This window comes from Neltuma alba, unplaced genomic scaffold (genome assembly GCF_004799145.2).
Source record: "Neltuma alba isolate B1F8T4 unplaced genomic scaffold, ASM479914v2 tig00012242_pilon, whole genome shotgun sequence".
In the NCBI taxonomy this organism is placed as follows: domain Eukaryota; kingdom Viridiplantae; phylum Streptophyta; class Magnoliopsida; order Fabales; family Fabaceae; genus Neltuma; species Neltuma alba.
In genome coordinates, this window is record NW_021636771.1 from 42,413 (window position 1) to 60,948 (window position 18,536).

Sequence of the window (18,536 nt, forward strand, 5' to 3'; positions counted from 1 at the left end):
TTAACGCAGCCTTTGAGATACGCTGTTTGAGAAAGATTACATTCTTAGAATATCTGAATTATGTCTAAGGAATACTACATCTATAACCTTCGCAGGACAAAGTTCCCTGGACATTGATATGCTAATAAAACGGGTGTACATATAAAAACCATGAGTTGATGTGGACCATCTGACGTTTGTTGGGCGATATGATTAATGCAAAAATAAAGTTACTGCGACAAATATGACCCGACATCTCCTTGATATATATTATGTATAAATTCAGCTTTATAAAAGTGAAGCCCATAACGAAATTGATTCTTTTGTTTTTCATCCAACATTCTTTTGGCTTTGAAATCAAGTGATGAATACCTGATGTCCAGATTGATGATATGCGACCAGAAGCTTAACTGGCCATCGAATTAACACGTTTACAGAAGCTAACACCTAAAATGAAAATCCTCCGAAGAGGAACATAGGACGCACAAGTTAAAAACCATGTCAACGTAGCCTTTTCCCCTTGTCCCATGGAAATTTTATATTAAACATCGGGAAGGGACAAATGAAACTGCAAGACAAAGTACAGTTAAATTCCCGAGGTAAAAAAAATCAAGAAATTGTCATTATTTGTAGTAATACCATAAAATTGGAAAAATCAGTGCTACAAAGTACAACGGCACCCGGCAAAGTGGACATTGGACACTAATCTCGTCCTCAATTTCACATACTACCTATCCTTAACATAAAACCTAATTAGCTAATTTCAAAAAACTATAAAATTACTTAATTATAACATTACATGATCTCTTTAAAACATTTGTGTATTATTAGATTATATATCAATTTATAAATGTTAAATTAATTTGCCAAAAAAAAAGATAAACATAAATACTTAAAACAATTTAATAACTTCCCCCCTCATGCTAAAAACCGAAAGCAGTATATTTAACTGATTACATATAACGCACAGTAACGGAATTATGGAAACCAGGTCCCCAACAGATAATTAGTCATTTCAAAGTTCAGATATTCAAAGTCATTTCCGATTGGGCGCGAGATCTAGTTCATGAGGAATGTTATCATCAATGATCGCATCACAACATATGCAATAATCTAAAAAGAAAAGGGAGAGGCAATCAAACAGAATAACAATTCATAATCCTGATTCTTGGAACACACCACAAACTGCAGTACCACACATAAAGCACCATTTAAATCAACTTTGAAACAATCCTTTAGACCGAAAATCCCTGGCAGACCAAAAGCAGAGTACCTATCCGAACTAAGAACACCCAGAACATTTTAGCTGAATCACAGCCTGCGCCTCCCATAACAATTCAACATCCACAGAGAATCTGCGGCCAAATATAAATCTCTCTCAAGAAACAAGGTTGTCATTAAGCGATAATGAGGCTAGCTGATCAGCAGCACCGCCGGCCTGCTGCTGCTGAGCGACATTCCTCAGGACATCCATTGCCTCAGCGACCTTTGCTTTCAGAGCTTCAGGTGACTCGAGCAAGTGTAAAACCTCGGTCTGGTCCATCTCCAGAAGCATGCCAGTCACTTTAGCGGCATTGTCAGGCTCCAACTGTTCCACAAGAGGATAGAGATTTTCTCCCAGCATCTGCGTAAAAAATCATCCATCGGATATGGTATCAGAGGCTGGGGTTTCTTAAAACTTCACGAATTTAATGTGTACCAGAGATGTCACTAATTATTTGTAAATTAGGCATTAAAGATAAACATAAACATTTATTTTGAATTTAGTTACTTTGCTAGACTTGAATAACTATCCTTTTAATTATATTTTTCTCACCTTCATAATATATTTCGTTAATTATCCTTTCATTTTCAAATCGACTTATTGTATTTGGAGTTGCCTTTAGTAAATTAGGGCTAAAGAGTTCGACAATCAAGGTTAAGGAGGCATTATTAAGTTCTCTTGGCTTGTTAGAATGGAAGAAATGCATACCGTCCTCTGCTGTTCAGGAGGGGCATTTGCCAGGGCAGAAGCCAAAGCCCCTATAGGAATTTGCTGGGAAAGGCCTGTGTCACGCATGGGCATTCCACCCACATCATACGGGACAGAAAACATGCCTCCAGCAACACCAGGCATGGGAACATCAGGCAGGCCCCTACCAGGAGGATAACGGTAAACACGACCCCTTGGAAGCATCTGTCAAGCCCAAAAGTAACAGGTCAGATGCTATGAATGCATGGATGGTCTACAAGAATAGGAATAAAAAATGAAATTTCATGAACCTGCTGCTGCATAAGTGGAACAGGCTGCTGGCTCTGCTGCACTGCTCCAGCACGTCTTCCACCAGGACGCTGACCCTGTTGTCCCTGCTGAACCATTGGCACAAAGAAATTTGGCATGGGAGCCCCACCAGGCCTCATGCCAGGAACTAACTGTTGTTGATACCCAAATCCAGGCTGGGAAAAAAGAAGATTCAAGGTTAGATGAGAAAATTCAAGATGATGTATTATGGAAATGTATAATCTAGGAGATGAGTAACACTATTAAGAAGGCCGTCACCATCAATTCAGGACATACTGACCATAAAATACAGCGTTGTTGTGAACATCAGGTTACCTGGGAGGGAATCATGGCAGGAGGACCTTGACCATAAAATATTTGTTGTCCAATACCCGGACCACCAGGAGGGTACATTGGCATACGGGGAGCAACAGAATGTGCCATTGGAACAGGCCGCATTTGAGCAAACTGAGCCTGTATAAACAGTTAAGAGTCCAGCATATGTACAACTTAACAGTCACTTAAGATTCCAGCCAAATAAAATAAACCTCAAACAACTGCAATAATGATGCAACTATAGTTAAGATCCCACAACAAATAATGTTCAAGAAATATGGTCAAACAGATAAAACTCAATAGGCCTGCATGCCAACCTATCTTTTCTTTTAATCCATATTTAGTTCCTATAACAGTCAATATTTATTTAGATAACAGAGAGTAATATGGTTCTTCTGAGCCAAGTGTGCATCCCTGTGTTTGAAGGAGAGAAAGCTATAAAGATTTATATGTAAATCTCGGCATTACACCTATAATAGGATGAAGCAAAAAAGGCTTACCTGCAATCTAGCTCTTCTATCCTCTTTTCGTTGGGCCAGAGCAACATACAGAGGTTTGCTTACCACCATTTTGCCATTCATCTCCGAGAGCTACCAAATTATTAAAATAGAAAATTATTACACTATTTCCGGACAATCAAGAACATCAACTGATATATTCAACGAAAAAAATGGCATCATGACTTACTGCTCGGGCTGCCTCATCAGCACTTGAGAATGCAACAAACCCTGATCCTCGACTTATTCCGTTGGGATCCCTCATGACCTTCCCAGTCAAAAGGGAATAATTCAATGAACACAGATAAACAAAAGACATAGGGTAAAGGAAAAAAGAAATCACATACCTTGCATGAGGTAATGGTTCCAAATGGAGAGAAGAGCTCCTTAAGTTTATCATCACTAATGCTGTCATCTAAATTTTTAACATATAAATTAGCCCCTTGATATTTATCAGCTGCTTCTTTCATGCTCTGCTCAAATCGAAGTTTCAATTCAAGTTCCCTTTCGGATTTCTTCTGAGCTTTTCCAACATACCATTCCTTTTCATCAACTTTTTTCCCATTAAGGGCCTCAACAGCCCTAGCCGCATCATCGGCATTCTCAAAATTCACAAATCCAAAGCACTTTGACTTACCATCCCCATCCCTCATCACCACAGCACTTGTAATTGTTCCAAATTCACCAAAAATCTTCCTCAAATCTTCATCAGAAGTTACTTCTGATAGGTTCTTCACAAAAACATTGTTGAATCTTGTCTTGTCAACTGCACTGTCTCTTTCTTGCTTGCGAAGGAAGGGTCCAACATATACTTGTTTATCATTTAACAGCATACCATTAAGCTTCTCTATGGCCTTCTGAGCAGATTCCTCGTTATCAAATTGTACAAAGCCATAGCCTTTTGATTGGCCAGATGAGTCTGTGGCTACCTTGCAAGAGAGGATATTCCCAAATGCAGAAAAGGTATCATGTAATGCTTTGTGGTCGATTGCCTTGTCCAAATTCTGCAATGTTAAGTGTAAAAATGTGAGGGGAACAGACAAAAACATACAAGATAATAGGTTCTTACCAGAAAACATGAAAAAACCAAGAAATATACACCTTAATAAATATATTTCCAGCCCCACTTTTGCGAATACTGGGATCACGATGTGAATACATGATACGGATGGGTTTGTTATTCAGAGGAGTGAAGTTCAGAACATCCATTGCTCTGGCAGCTGCGAATCAGTTGGAAACATGTTATAGAAAGTCAAAGACACTTATATTTAGACACAATAAAACAAGAAGAAACAATATGTGGTTATCAGAACACATAACAAAAAGCATTACTCCTCTGAATAAAGCTATGGAGACCAGCTAAAATGGAGATCACGTCCATAGGTAACAAAGTAGATAAACAAATCAGTGAAATCACCAAAACTCACAGGTAATCTGAATAACTTTTTTAACCAAAATGCTAATAACTAGTGAATTCATCCACTAGTAAAGATTGGTGTTGGCCAATACAAATAACACAAATACAGCATCTTCTTAGTCTCAGCTACTCAGACTTGAAACTGGAGAATACCTTTCACACAGAACAGAATTGCTATGCAAGAAAAGAAACAGCATGCACAAATACAGATCACATTCTGGCCAAAATAATACTTCTCTATGACTTGTATGGGGATATGGTATCTAATGAACATATTTTACCTAAATCAAACTAGTTTTGCACTCTAGCCAAGAAAAGAGCTTGGGGAATCCCCGGGGAAATTGCAATTTGATTAGAATAATTACTGAGCATTTGCTTCATCAACATGATCATGCATTAAAAAATCATATAGCAACAACCTGAACTAAGAATAAATCTGAATACTTTGTACATGTAGATCCTACATTATTCATCTGAATTGGTTGCCATTGGTGCAATTGCGCTGTTTAGAGAAGTTAGATCTGCCAATTTAACTTACGGACATGTTTATTCTATGGCTCATTGTCTCAAATAAAATTATTTTCATTATGAAGTTAAGAAGCATCATAATACCCGAACACTTTATTACAATAAACGAATTATGTATCAAATATATTTGACAACGATCAAAAAGGCCTACCATGAAAATATTCCAGGACTTCTCACATACGAACACTATGTTTCCAACTTAAAAGTCCCATACTTAGGCCTAGCTTGGTTCAGTCGCTCTACTTCCTAGGAAGTATACTTCCTGGGAAATTAACTTCCCAGGAAGTTGACATGTAACTTGTTTGGTTTAACTTGTGTATTTCTGAGGAAGTAACAATTACTTTCTTAAATAAATTTATTATCTTTCAATGTGAAGGACAAAAATACTCGACCAAGCAAATGAAATCAACACACCTTCATATACCAACTAGACCAACCATTTCTCACTCTTTTCTTCCATGGATTTCTGTTTTCTCTTTCTTATGTTACCAGCTAGAATAAAGCTCTAAACAGGGAAATTTAATTAGATTATTAGACACAATCTAGGCGAAAATTTGGAGCGCTAAATGCAGACTAGTGAGGCACTCAAAGCAATTTTAGAGCCACATGAATGAACAACTTCGTCCACGGATGAGATTAACCTTCTTTCAAACGACCAGTGCCTTTCCTTAACATACACCTCTCCAAATCATGCATTGAATTGTAAGGCAAACCCATCAATTATTGATCAATGAGGCAGAAGAAAGCTTACACATTCCCAATGGAGAAGCCCCACACACATTAAGGTATAAGATGACCCAATGCAATCTAAACATTGAAAACTACATATATCAAATGAAATTTATGAAAGATATAAGAAAACAGACTCACCATCCTGCGCGTTGCCAAAATTGACATAACCATATCCAAGTGATCTCCGGCTAGTCAAATCCCTACAAACCCTAACAGACACGACCTGACCAATTTGATTAAACAGGTCATATAGCTGCGAATCCGTGACGTTCAGGTCAAGATCTCCGACATAAAGCGACGAAGCCCCAAACTGGCTGCTCCCGCCAGCCGCAGCAGCACCGTTAGTCCCCGGAATTGCATTCTGAGGCTGAACCTGAACCTGAGCCATCTCAACCCACAACTACAACACCGTCCTAAATGCTTTCGACGTGATTTTTTTTTGTCAAAAGTTTTCCCTTTTTTCTTTTTTTTTTTCTTTTTATCTTCCCTCTCCTCTAGTTATTCGGATCAATACACCCAAGGAAGAACAGCAACCTAGACTCAGCAAGCTGTGAGAGGAAAAAAGATACGAAGTAAATAAATCAGCTTTAAGGGTTTTTTTTTTTAAACAAAATTGAGAACTTTTGTGATTTTCTGGTACGAAACGAAAAAAACGAGGAGAGGGAAGGATAACGAAGGATAGATTGGGCGGAAGTCCGACTACAGATAACAATAGCCGCCGATGATGGCGGCGGCGGCGCGTGAATAATAAAGAGGGACAGCACAGGAACTGTACTGAGGGGAAGAAGATGTGTGAAGCAGTGAAAAGTATATAGGTAGGTGGTGACTGGGGACGGTGGGTTTGGGTAAGCCCTAACACAGTCTGATGAAGAGATTACAACCGTCCGATGTGAGATGGTGTGGGCCCAGGTTACGGGAAGGGAGGTTTGAAGGTCGGATGGATAACTGGGAACGCCGGGGTATCGCTGATAAGCCAGAAAGCTTAAATTCGAAGGTTTCGCGTTAACCAGCCGTCCCGGTCAAAAGCTTTTAACGAGCCAGGGAGCCTTCATGTTAAGTTAAACAGGATATATTTCTTTTTCTTTTTTTTTTTCCTCCTAAATAATGATATTACCTCCTATCTTAATTATAAAAACCAGTTGACTAATTTAAAGAGATTAAAAAAGTAAGTTGAGTTAGTTATTTGTCCTAAATAAGTGTTATCTTTTCTAAAATATCCTTGCTAATCAAGTGTATTGACTAGAACTATCATTGTTAGAAGGGCTACTTTGAAAAAAATGTATAAATATGAGAGACAAAGTGGATTGGGGTATTGTATTTAGAACCAAAATAAAAATCAAATAGGGTCTTATATTAAGGACTAGAGGTAGTATATCAATATGTTTAGGAGGTGTCCGCCTAACTTTAAAAATACTATGAAAAAATATTTTTCTGCCAATCGAAGTAAATTTTTTTACATATTTATTTTATGTCATAAAAATATTTTTAAAACCATAATTTTATATCTACCCAAACACCCTGTTAATATGGTTAGTTATATGGATTTATTTTATATTATTTTATTCTGTGACTAATATACTTGAGGTTTATTTGAAATTATATTTATTTTAAAAAAATTATTTATTATTTTGTTGTTCAACGTCATAATAAATTTATCATTTGAAAGCTTACTTGAGATTACAAAAAGCGAGGATGAGGTCTTAGTTTTTACTCTTCTGTTTTAGTATTGTCTATAACTAATAAATGACACGAGTCTTATAGATTTATAGGTTTTTTGCTGGATAGATTTATAGATTAGTGTATATATATATATATTAGTCGACACAAATGTATTATTATTTATAATATTTTAAGTTGCGGTTAATATAATTTTTAGTTCCTCAATTTTACTCTTATTTTGATTTTGATTATTTAAATTTCAAATTATAGGTTTTAGTTCCTCAAAAAATAAAATGGTCTAGATTTTTATTAGATTATAGGATCAATGTTTTAATTTTTTTTATTTAAAAAAAGCAATTTTAAACCTTAAACTTGTTACATAACTGCATATCATAAAAAATTAGACTGGAGTCTAGACTCTAGACTATTCCTCCATTATTCAGATCAAAAAAAAAAAAAGACTATTCCTCCATTATTTACCTGAAGCAGCGTGCTTACGAAGCTAAGGCTTATATTATTATTATTATTATTTTTTTGACAACAAGTTAAGCCTTAAATTTATATAATATTCATGTTCTGCGCCTGCTCATTTCATTATCATTTAGACATTTACAATCTACTGATACTCTTGCATATTTACTTCACAAGGACGATACGACAAATATATGGGTTTTTTTTCCAGCGAAAGTTTATGAATTAAACGCATGAGGTTAGTTCATACAATAAATATGGGTGACTCTAAGTTTAAACCCTCTTGATGCCATATATACATAAATAATTTATTAAAAACATATATATACACCCCTCGTCTGTGGGTTTAGCTGGTGAAGAGGTCAGGTTCTCTCACTAAAAGGAGGGGGTTTGATCTTAGGAAATGCCACTTTGTTGTGACTCCAATTGCTACACTAAAAGAGGCATCATCACAGTGTAATGAAATTGGGAGATCCTTACCTATTGTGCCAGGAAAAAAAAACTTGCTTGTCATGCTCTCATATCTATAGGAACACCCCAGTGGATCAAGTATTAAGTGCCATGTCCTTGAATAGTAGGTGAGCCCAACCCCTTTCCTAAAATTTGAATACAAAAAAAAAACATATATATACACATATACATATACAGTTCGTACAATATACGTATATAGTTTCACTCCATCTGTTTTATTAAAAATATAAGTCGTAAATGTCTGTATTAGCTTTTTTTGGGAAACTGATTTGGATAGTATATGGGTGTTGAAAGATCTGAGCATCTGTCAAAAGTTTCAATGTTCATGCGATGATTATGATAAGAATGATACTAAAAAAATCATTTAAAAGCCCAACATTATCCAACAATATACAGCCCACCTTCGTGTTGGGCCGGAGCAGGACTTGGATTGACCCAATGTCCAATTCAGCAACCATGCTTCTATATTTTATTCAAGCCTGTAACTTTTTGCATAATACTCATATAGTCATTTTACTGCCTCCCGCCTTTAATATAATATAAAAATCAGTTAACTAATCTGAGTAAATTAAAAAAATTAGTTATGTTAGTTATTTGTAATAAATAAATATTATCTTTTTCAAAATATCTCTGCTCATCAAATGTACTGATTTAAATTATTATTATAAGGATTATTTTGAAAAAAAATTAGATAAATATGATAGAGAAAATGAATTTGAGTCTTATATTTAAAATCAAAATAAAAATTAAATAATTTTTTATATTAAAAACTGGAGGTAGTATTTGAAATGGAAAAGCACTCCTCTCGTTTATCGGTTTGTCACTTTCATTTCATGAAATTTGTGTTTGGAATTTTACCAAGAGAATTAACTTTCGGGTTCTGGCCGAAGAAATAAATTTCCGGTTTAGTTCTTCGTACATCGCCCCAGGCCTCTCTCTTTCCAATCCATGTTTTTAATTACAATATACATATGAAGATGATTGATGTTTATAAAACATCTTAATCTTTTCGGGTACATCCTTTGTTAAATTTTAACGTTCTTATAATTTGAAATATATATTCATTAAATATATTTAATTAAATGCTTTCTTGTATTTACAAGTTTGTCTCAATAACATATAAACTATTTTCTCTTATAATGTTGACTTTAATTTTAATATTTCTCTTAAAACTACTAAATAATATACAAATAATATATATTATAAAATTAACATCATTTTCAATCATCTTACGTCTAACATGTTTCTTAATATATCTTTCAAATAAATGTTAGTTTGTTAAAGGGATGGTTTCACAGAAATCTATCCAAACACAAATCAGCATCCTCGCACCTTGCTTGACAGAGCTGAGTTTTGCTAAACCATCTGGACATTGTTCGTCTCACCACATTCACTCTAAACCCTCCACTTTCTCGCAAGGAGCTTTGAAATGCTACGTGTCAAGCTACTCGAAAATCCATCCTCCATAGCTTTGCCTCTCAGTTTTCTTGCCACTTCCTCACAATTAATCTCAAGTTCCACTCTTTCCATTCCCATATCCCAGGCTATCCCAAGACTCCCCTTTACTCCCCACGCCTCCGCTCCTAGAACACTACAGGCTCGCGAACCAGTTTTGATATTCATTATTTTGATGAGTATTCCAAATTCATCAGATCTAAATTTCCGTGTCCCATTTTGATGATCTGGATTTGATTTTTTATTTAAAATAATTATTTTAATATGTATATAATCTAAAATAGGGATAATCTCTTAACTATCATTCTTTCAAAAAATAATTTTTTCTATTTAAAAATAATTAATTAAAAAATTTTAAATCTGAATAATTTAAATAAGATATAGACAATTCAGATCTGATAAGTCTAAAATGCTCATCAGAAAATTGTTCGACGGCCCCCATTTGTTCTGCAAAACCGTAGAGTCTAAATCATATTTCGGCGGATTCGGTGAGTCCCTTTTATGTTATAGATGATCTATTATTATTTCACGGAGAAAATGCAGTCCAAATCCTCCTGTCTCCCTCTTTTCCATTTTTTATTTTTATTCTAAAACTTGCCCCTTTTCCGTTGTCTCCCTCAATCGTTTCCCTTTTCCTTTTGCTGTACGTATAGTAGCCGCCATAGCTTTGAGCTTTCCCCGCAACATGAATAGTGATAATGGACGACGCCTTTCTCTGCACATATTCTTCTTCCCTTTCCTGGCTCACGGCCACATCACCCCTATGCTTCACTTGGCCAGACTATTTTCATCCAGAGGGGTGAAAGCCACCGTGATCACCACCCCTCTCAACGCTTCTCTCATTCCACACGCCGGCGACGTTCACATTCAAACCATCGATTTCCCTTGCCCTCAAAAAACCGTTTTGCCCCAGGGATGCGAGAATCTCCATTCCGTTCCCTCCCAAGATCTGATTCCCGCGTTCCTCAAAGCCACCGCCATGCTTCGTGAACCGCTGGAGCAAGCCTTGTCACAGTGTGCGCCGCACTGTATCGTCGCCGATATGATGTTCCCTTGGGTCACCCGTTCTGCTGCAGAGTTTGGGATTCCGGTGCTGGTGTTCAATGGCTCTGGTTTCTTCACCTTGTGTGCCGTCGAGTGCATGAGCCTATACAGGCCTTACGAGGACGTTTCGACGGACTGGGATGCCTTTGTGATTCCTAGCCTTCCCGGTGAAATCAAGATGACGAGAACTGAAGTGGGACATTATGTGATGAGGAACGAGGAGCCTGAAACGATGAAGTTCTTTGAAGCTTCCGAGGAATCTAATGCCGAGAGCTATGGGGTGCTTGTTAATAGCTTCCACGAACTGGAGCACGATTACGTCGAGTATTGCCGGTATGTGTGAAACTTCAAACTCCGGCCGTCTTTCAAAACAAACAATGTTTTTTTTTTTTTGGCCTATGAAAAACAAACAATGTTGAATTCAGCTTGTGACATGGAGTTTCATAGCTAGCTAATAACCCACGTGTCTTGAGTTTATTTTTGTGGTCGTGGTTTTCATTTTAGAAAATCATTACAGGGGATGATCAAAGTTAGTTTACTTTAGATTGGCCTCCTAAAAGTTGAGTGCACGCACATATGAAATAAATTTTATCAATAATTCCTTAATTAGTGTTAACGGGGTTAAGAGTTCGTCTCATTTTTTATTAATGATTTTAGTTAATACTATCATCAGTTCTTAATATAAGAACTCGTTTGACTTTTATTTTAATTCTAAATATAAGACTCCAATCTACTTTATCTCTTTTTTTAAGGTAGTCCTTGTAATAATGGTAGTTTTAGCCAATATATTTTATTAGCAAAAATATTTTAAGAAAAACAACATATATTTATTATAAATAACTAATTTAACTAATTTCTTTAATTTATTTAAATCAGTCAAATAACTCGTATATTAATTACATGAGGTAATAGTAGTTTATGTAAGGTCGGTAAGGAATAAATTCTAACCTCAGCGGAATTCAGTTATACGGTTGTTAGACTTATTATTTTGTATCTGTCACTTGTTAATCTCTCGTGCCTGTTTCTCTTCTTTCAGATGGAAGTAGAAATATGTTGCTTTCGTTGACCCAAAATATATGTATGTATAGAGAGAGTACATACTGTTGTCGGCCGAAAAATATTAATAAATCTTTTTCTAATTAATTTACCTAAAAATATTAAAATTGAAGTGAGATTTGTTTTTTTTATATTGCTAAAAAGTATGTCTAAATTATAACAATTAATGACTTTTACATCGTAAGATATTGACGGACACGACTTAAAACATAAAGACACATATTCTTTTAATTATATAGTTTAAAATAAAAAATCTAGTATATATGTCAAGATATTTGTATTATATAATTTTATATATATATATATATATATATACTAGTATAACTTATTTCATGTTCTGTGTGATTAAATTTTTGCTGTAAAATCCTGGCACCCTCATTTAAAAATCTCCACAGGAAGGTGCTGGGAAAGAAGGCGTGGCACGTAGGCCCTGTTTCTCTGTGCAGAAGGCACACTGATGGTAAAAGAGAAAGAGAGAGCGAAGAATCCAATGCGAAACACGAGTGCCTGAAATGGCTGGACACAAGGGAACCCAGCTCAGTGGTTTACGTATGCTTCGGAAGCTTAACAAGCTTCCCAAAATCTCAGCTGAGAGAGATTGCCAAGGGGCTAGAAGCCTCAGGCCATCAATTCATATGGGCGGTGGCCACAAGCACCAAAAGCAATAATAACAGAGACGAAGACGAAGAAGAATGGCTACCTGATGAAGGATACGAGAAAAGAATAGAAGGTAAGGGACTGATCATAAGAGGATGGGCACCACAAGTGCAGATTCTTGAACACAAAGCAACCGGAGCGTTTATGACGCACTGTGGTTGGAACTCGATGTTGGAATCAGTGTGCGCAGGAGTGCCAATGATAACTTGGCCAAATTACGCAGATCAGTTTTACAATGAGAAGTTGGTGACGAGCGTGCTGAAGATAGGGGTTGGTGTGGGAGCTAAGAACTGGTCCAGATTGGAGAGAGAGAGGATCGAGTGGGAAGCCATAGAGAAGGCAGTGAGGAGGATGATGGAAGGAGAAGAAGCAGAGGAAATGAGAAAGAAGGCAAAGGAGCTTGCTTGCAAAGCAAGTCAGGCCATGCAAGAAGGTGGATCATCCCTCTCCAGTTTGGATTCTCTCATTCACCACTTGATTTCAAGCTCCCATCATTGATAGATGCATCTTTCATATCCCATATTCAATAATGGTTTGTGTGTAATGTTATGCTGTTTTATATTGCTACAGACAAATGATGCCAGCTTATATAGCTTGTTCCGTTAGTCATAGAGGACAGAGTTTTTATAAATATAAAAAACAAAAAAAATTCATGGCACTCGTCACTAGATTTTTTAAGTCCATGAAGCTGTAGTAGACACAGTAGCCATGATCAATGATCCAAGCAAGATCTTTGGTGGTTAAATATCCAGGTCAGAAAGTCTTTTTTTCCTTATACCCGTCATCTTAGACTTTCCCAAAATTATTTGTGTATATATGATACTTAAAAAAATGATGCATCGGGATGCGCGAAGAGGGGGCTGGCAAGGAACCATAGGTTTGGTCTGCTTATTATCATCATCATCATCATTAATTTACCATACATGTCCTTTCTTTCTCGCGAACCCAAGATGTCCATGGTTTTTTTAATCCATGGGCTTTTGTTGTTTTGATGTTTTATGAAACGTTGTAGTTATTGTTTTGTCACTTTTGGGATGCCATTAGCTAGATTTTCTAATCAATTAATTGTGCTATTTTTATTTATTTTTTGTTAAAGAATGGTAGGTGAGTTGCAGATTTTCTAAATTTTGAATAGAAAATTGCATAATTATGGGGAAGGAGTTGACGCATCGCTTTTACTAATTAATACTCCTCCGGTCCTTAATATAAGACCCATTTAACTAATTTGATTAGATTAAGGAAGTTAGGTAAGTTGGTTAATTATAAGAAAAGTGACACATTTTTCCTAAAACACCATAATCATTTTTTTTAATACCACATCTCCCTCTTCTATTTGATTATGGTTGAGGGAGTATTCATAGGGGTAATTTAGAGAAAATTGATAAATATGAGAAATGGATCTTATGTTTAGGAGCAAAACCAACTCAACAATTGGGTCTTATATTAAGGCGGAGGAGTATTCCGGTGGACCTCAAAAAGGAGCGAAGCCATAATTAAGGAATGACCAAAACCAAAAATTTCTTTTGTCCTATAAATAGGATCAAAAATTTTTCTTTTTACTCTATAAATAAGACTTAGTTAATTATAGCTGTGAATGACGGTGGACTCGCTAGCCTATTAAATATGAGTATCTCTCCTAATAGAGATTTAAATTTTGATTTGTCATATTATAAAAGACTAATTTTTTTTTTGCTAGAATCAATTCTCTCGGTGAACTTGCCAAGTTGCTGTATTAAAAAACTGGTCCACTTGTGGAGCGCTTGACGGTCAAGCTGCGAAGCCCAAATGCACCTTACTCTCTCAATTGGACAAAGGCTCTTTCCTTTATAACATGTCTCTTGGAGTTTTGTCTTGAGGAGCCGAAGTAAGCCCAAATTATTTCATTGCTGAAGAAATTGCCTTCTTGGTTTTGGTTTCTGAATTTGTCAGGAGGTGTTTTGTGGACAATACTAGTGTACTCAGCAAATATAATAGAGATATAATGAATATTGATACGTACTTTTCCGGCATTTTTTTTATTTATGAATTTTAACACATGGGGTTTCATTGGTTTTATATTTTTCAGCGTGTCTTTCTTGGGATCGCTTGAGAGTTGACACTGAATCTTGCACGAATTTCCGCTGCGATGTATCTTTTACGAAGTTTCTTTTTTCCCAAAAAAAAAGAAAAAGAACTTGTTAGGCTGAACGAACCGGTCCGTATTAGCCATCCCCTCCTTCTCCAATCTAGTTAACGACGACTTCCAAATAAGAGAAGTTTACTATAGACAACATATTATATCAAATAAATATCAGTTCTAGCCTTTGCTTATTTTCCAAGTTAATCTAGAAGGCGACTCAATCCTTCACAAGTCAAACGCTACAAATAAAGAACTAGATGCATTGAATTTGTTTTACGCATGATCATTTTTGCCAAAAAAATACTAGGAACGCCATTGAACTCAAAGTTGACAACATAGTATAATACTATAATCTCGTCATACGGCACCACATGCCCTATGCCATCGTCCAACACTTCGAACGTCTTTGTTATTGCTACTTCCTCAGGCGTGGTAACCAAGGCATTCATATTATAAATACCAAAAACAAAATCGAACATAAGTAACACCAAGTCAAAGCACAAAATTGAAAGAATTTTTTTGATCATCTTACGGAAAATATGATCCATAATTGCAGTAACAGAATGTGTAGTCACAGCCGTGAGCTGCCCCTGCACGTAGCTCTTTTTCCCTTCATGTCTCATAGCCATATGATGGCAACTATAGACATAGCCAAACTGTTTGCTTCACGAGGTTCAAAAGTAACACTTATTACTACCTCTTCCAATTCTCCTCTTTTTTACAAATCAATCTACAAAAGCCAAGAAAAGGGTCACCGGATCGCACTTCACATCATCGAATTCCCTTCATCGGAAATTGGATTGCCAGAAGGATGTGAGACTCTTAACTTTGTTAAGCCCCCTGAATTAAAGGAAAGATTTCTAAAGGTGATTCCTTTGCTAGAGAAACCAATCGATGAGTTCCTTCAAAAGCATCGTCCTAATGTTCTTGTGGCTGACACTTGCTTTCCATGGGCTAACAATCTTGCTGCTAAACACGGGATTCCAAGGCTGCTGTTCCATGGAACATGTACTTTCGCTATATGTGCTTCCCTATGTATCAATTCCTTTACGCCTCACAAGAAAGTCTCGTCAGAATCCGAGTCCTTCGTCACACCTAGTCTTCCAGGAAATATCGAGTTGTCGAGGAATCAGCTGCCGAGTTTCATGAAGCTAGAAGATGACGAAACAGAGATTGCTAGAGTGTTCAGAGCTTCCGCAGATTCAGACTCCAAATGCTATGGGGTTATAGTGAACAGCTTTTACGAGCTTGAGCCAGCTTATTCAGATTTCTACAGGAACGTTCTTGGAAGAAAGACTTGGAATATGGGCCCAGTCTCCCTCTGCAACGGCGACTCTGAAGTAAAAGCAAACAGGGGAAGCCGAGTTTCAGCTTCAGACATCAACCTTGAATGCCTTCAGTGGCTAGACCACAAGGAAACACACTCAGTAATATACATATGTTTTGGAAGCACCACAACGTTCACGAACGAACAATTAAAGGAGGTAGCTTTGGGTCTGGAGGCATCAGGGGTGGAATTTATCTGGGTGATAAATAAAAACAAGGAAGACGACGACGCAGGAAAGGAACAATGGCTGCCAGAAGGATTCGAGAACAGAACGAAAGAGAAGGGACTGATTCTGAGAAATTGGGCTCCCCAGTTGCTGATTCTTGATCACAAAGCAGTGGGAGCGTTTGTGACACACTGTGGATGGAACTCAGTGATGGAAGCTGTGGCTGCCGGTGTACCTATGGTGACTTGGCCGGTGGGGGCAGAGCAGTTTTTCAACGAGAAGTTGGTGACTCAGGTTCTGAAGATTGGCGTTGGTGTTGGGGTTCAAAAGTGGGTTCGATGGGTTGGAGATAGTGTGAAGCATGAAGCCATAGAGAGAGCAGTGAGGAAGGTTATGGTTGGAGAGGAAGCAACAGAGATGAGAATTAGGGCGGGAGGTTTTGCTGAGAAGGCAAGAGAAGCTGTTGCAGAAGGGGGATCATCTCACAGCGATTTAAGTTCTTTGATTGAGGAGCTTCTCTCTCTCAATTCTTAGAGAGATATAGATGCTGCGGATTTTGATCCAGCATATCCCAGTTGAATCTTCTCTCAGAAAAATATGTTTCATCATGCCTTCTATGAATCAGATTGGTACATGCATCTTTTTTTGAATCTTTTTTTAGAGGATTACATCTTTTTTTCCTTTTGTTTATTTAGTTGTCATGTGTGTATTATCAAATGATCTCATCATCAGAAAAACAGAAACTTTAGAGAAATTTCATTTGAAATTTGAATGTATTTTTCTCCACTGTCACTGTACTGTAACTGCACTGCCAAGTAACTACTGCTAAATCAACAATTCAATATAAAATCCACTCATCTATTGTCTCCATCTCTATCTGCTAATCTATGAACCAAATTATGAGGTTTGGCTTGGGAATAACATTTTTTGAGGGGTGAAATTTGTTGTTTGAGTACTATTGGATGAAAAATACAATGAATAAAGTATGATGGAGAGATAATTAATGTGATTAATTGACTAATGAGGGATGGATAAGTTAAGGGTGAAAATAGCATTTGTCTTTTATACATATGCGAAAGAAGAATGTTGCCAGGGTGGAAGATGAAAAAGCAGATACAGGCAAAAAGGAGGATTACAGCAGAATGTAAGAAACCACTCTCTGATGCATGATGGTGGAAGCAGAACATGAAGGAAGGAATGGCCGCGAATTCAATGATTGATTTGAAGATAGAGCGCATATGGCATATTCCTAAAAAAATTCATATTTATAAGTTAAATTATGTAATTTACAAGTTTAACTTGTGAAAAAAAAAACTAAAATTTAAAAACTTCTATACAGTATGGATAATTTTAAAAAAAATTTAGCATTGGATTCCACCTAATCAGGATTGAATCCATTAGATTAGAAGAGAAAATTGGGGGGGAGGGGGGCAAATCTCTCCCAGCAGATCATTAATGCAATTGTATATCTGATTGTCTGAGTAAATTTAATGCATTTAAAATCCTTACATCTTCTTTTTTTTGGGGGGGGGGGGTTTGCTTTGCCAAAAGTAAAGAAACTGTTTAGTCAACCCAATGGCGGGAATAGGGATAATAAATTGGCAAAAATTCTTGGAAGTGCAATCTCCTAACGTACACGAATATGCTTTGGAGGTCGGCAAATTTCTGGGGATCGTCAATAATTGGAGATTGCCAACGGCGTTGATGGTATCTCAAATAAACTAGGATTGCTGTGCTACGCTATTTGCAAACACAATTCTTTTTTTTTTTTTAATTTTAAACAAAGTGATTAATTTATTTCAATGTCACCACAAGTTTTGGATGAAAATTATACTCCCACACAGGTGCACGGCCGGGGTTGAAGCTAGTAGTGAAAAAAATCAAATCTCATTCGTTTTGAGAAGAAAGAAAACGAAGATGACCCGCATGAAAATAATGGTCGTGGTTTCAGCTGTAAACTCACTGTGGTTCCACCGGCAATTGCAGGATTGATTGGATTCATACACGGCCTGAATTTGTGTTGGGCCAAGGGGTTCAGGAAAATCACTTTAATCTCTGACTGTATTGAAGCGATTAATCTGTGCCTGAGAGGGTGTAAGAAATCACTAAATCAAATGTTTTGAACGCAACTATAGAAGTTTAGTTGAATTGGATACTGATAATTAAGTTAGGTGGAATTAAGGAGGAAGCAGCATCATGATGAAGAGGCATATTATAGTCGTACAAGAGAATAATATGGGTAGGTGATTAAGGACAAGTGAGCATAATTATGAACCGTACTAAACATTAACTATTTACAATTGATTAACTCTAATAATGATGAATGCGTTGATACTGAAGAAAACCTGCAATAAATTAAAGC

General features: G+C 36.7%; 3 protein-coding genes across 4 annotated transcripts; 2 read left to right on the top strand and 1 right to left on the bottom strand.

Annotated features, from left to right (window-relative positions):
* Positions 1-971: 971 nt before the first annotated feature.
* LOC114725315 (polyadenylate-binding protein 8) lies at positions 972-6,137 on the bottom strand. The gene is made up of 9 exons (XM_028911814.1): positions 5,888-6,137; positions 4,174-4,292; positions 3,420-4,076; positions 3,263-3,340; positions 3,076-3,165; positions 2,576-2,713; positions 2,242-2,415; positions 1,952-2,155; positions 972-1,603 (listed from the first exon to the last, which is right to left on the bottom strand). Exons 1-9 carry the CDS (start codon positions 6,135-6,137, stop codon positions 1,358-1,360), a joined length of 1,956 nt encoding a protein of 651 aa, XP_028767647.1. The 3' UTR covers positions 972-1,357.
* A 4,313-nt stretch (positions 6,138-10,450) lies between these two features.
* LOC114725317 (scopoletin glucosyltransferase-like) lies at positions 10,451-13,328 on the top strand. Its single transcript, XM_028911817.1, has 2 exons — positions 10,451-11,182; positions 12,301-13,328. The coding sequence occupies exons 1-2, from the start codon at positions 10,491-10,493 to the stop codon at positions 13,058-13,060; spliced, it is 1,452 nt and encodes a 483-aa protein (XP_028767650.1). The 5' UTR covers positions 10,451-10,490; the 3' UTR covers positions 13,061-13,328.
* A 1,803-nt stretch (positions 13,329-15,131) lies between these two features.
* On the top strand, positions 15,132-17,410 carry LOC114725316 (scopoletin glucosyltransferase-like). 2 transcript variants are annotated; one of them, XR_003738412.1, is made up of 2 exons: positions 15,132-16,803; positions 17,268-17,410. XR_003738412.1 is itself a non-coding variant. In XM_028911815.1 (1 exon), exon 1 carries the CDS (start codon positions 15,221-15,223, stop codon positions 16,706-16,708), a length of 1,488 nt encoding a protein of 495 aa, XP_028767648.1. In that variant the 5' UTR covers positions 15,132-15,220; the 3' UTR covers positions 16,709-17,023. The 2 variants fall into 2 exon arrangements, 1 of the variants encoding a protein (XP_028767648.1); XM_028911815.1 differs by lacking the exon at positions 17,268-17,410 and having other exon boundaries at positions 15,132-17,023.
* The last annotated feature ends 1,126 nt before the right edge of the window (positions 17,411-18,536 follow it).

What these genes read in the sequence shown, in the direction of transcription:
- LOC114725315 (XM_028911814.1), bottom strand. Translation starts at nt 6,137, where the DNA reads ATGGCTCAGGTTCAGGTTCAGCCTCAGAATGCAATTCCGGGGACTAAC. An exon ending in TTTTGGCAACGCGCAGGATG is followed by an intron (nt 4,293 to 5,887) that starts GTGAGTCTGTTT and finishes ACTGATTCGCAG; the next exon opens with CTGCCAGAGCAATGGATGTT. An exon ending in TTCCACTTATGCAGCAGCAG is followed by an intron (nt 2,156 to 2,241) that starts GTTCATGAAATT and finishes TGGGCTTGACAG; the next exon opens with ATGCTTCCAAGGGGTCGTGT.
- LOC114725317 (XM_028911817.1), top strand. Translation starts at nt 10,491, where the DNA reads ATGAATAGTGATAATGGACGACGCCTTTCTCTGCACATATTCTTCTTC. An exon ending in GATTACGTCGAGTATTGCCG is followed by an intron (nt 11,183 to 12,300) that starts GTATGTGTGAAA and finishes AAATCTCCACAG; the next exon opens with GAAGGTGCTGGGAAAGAAGG.
- LOC114725316 (XM_028911815.1), top strand. Translation starts at nt 15,221, where the DNA reads ATGATCCATAATTGCAGTAACAGAATGTGTAGTCACAGCCGTGAGCTG.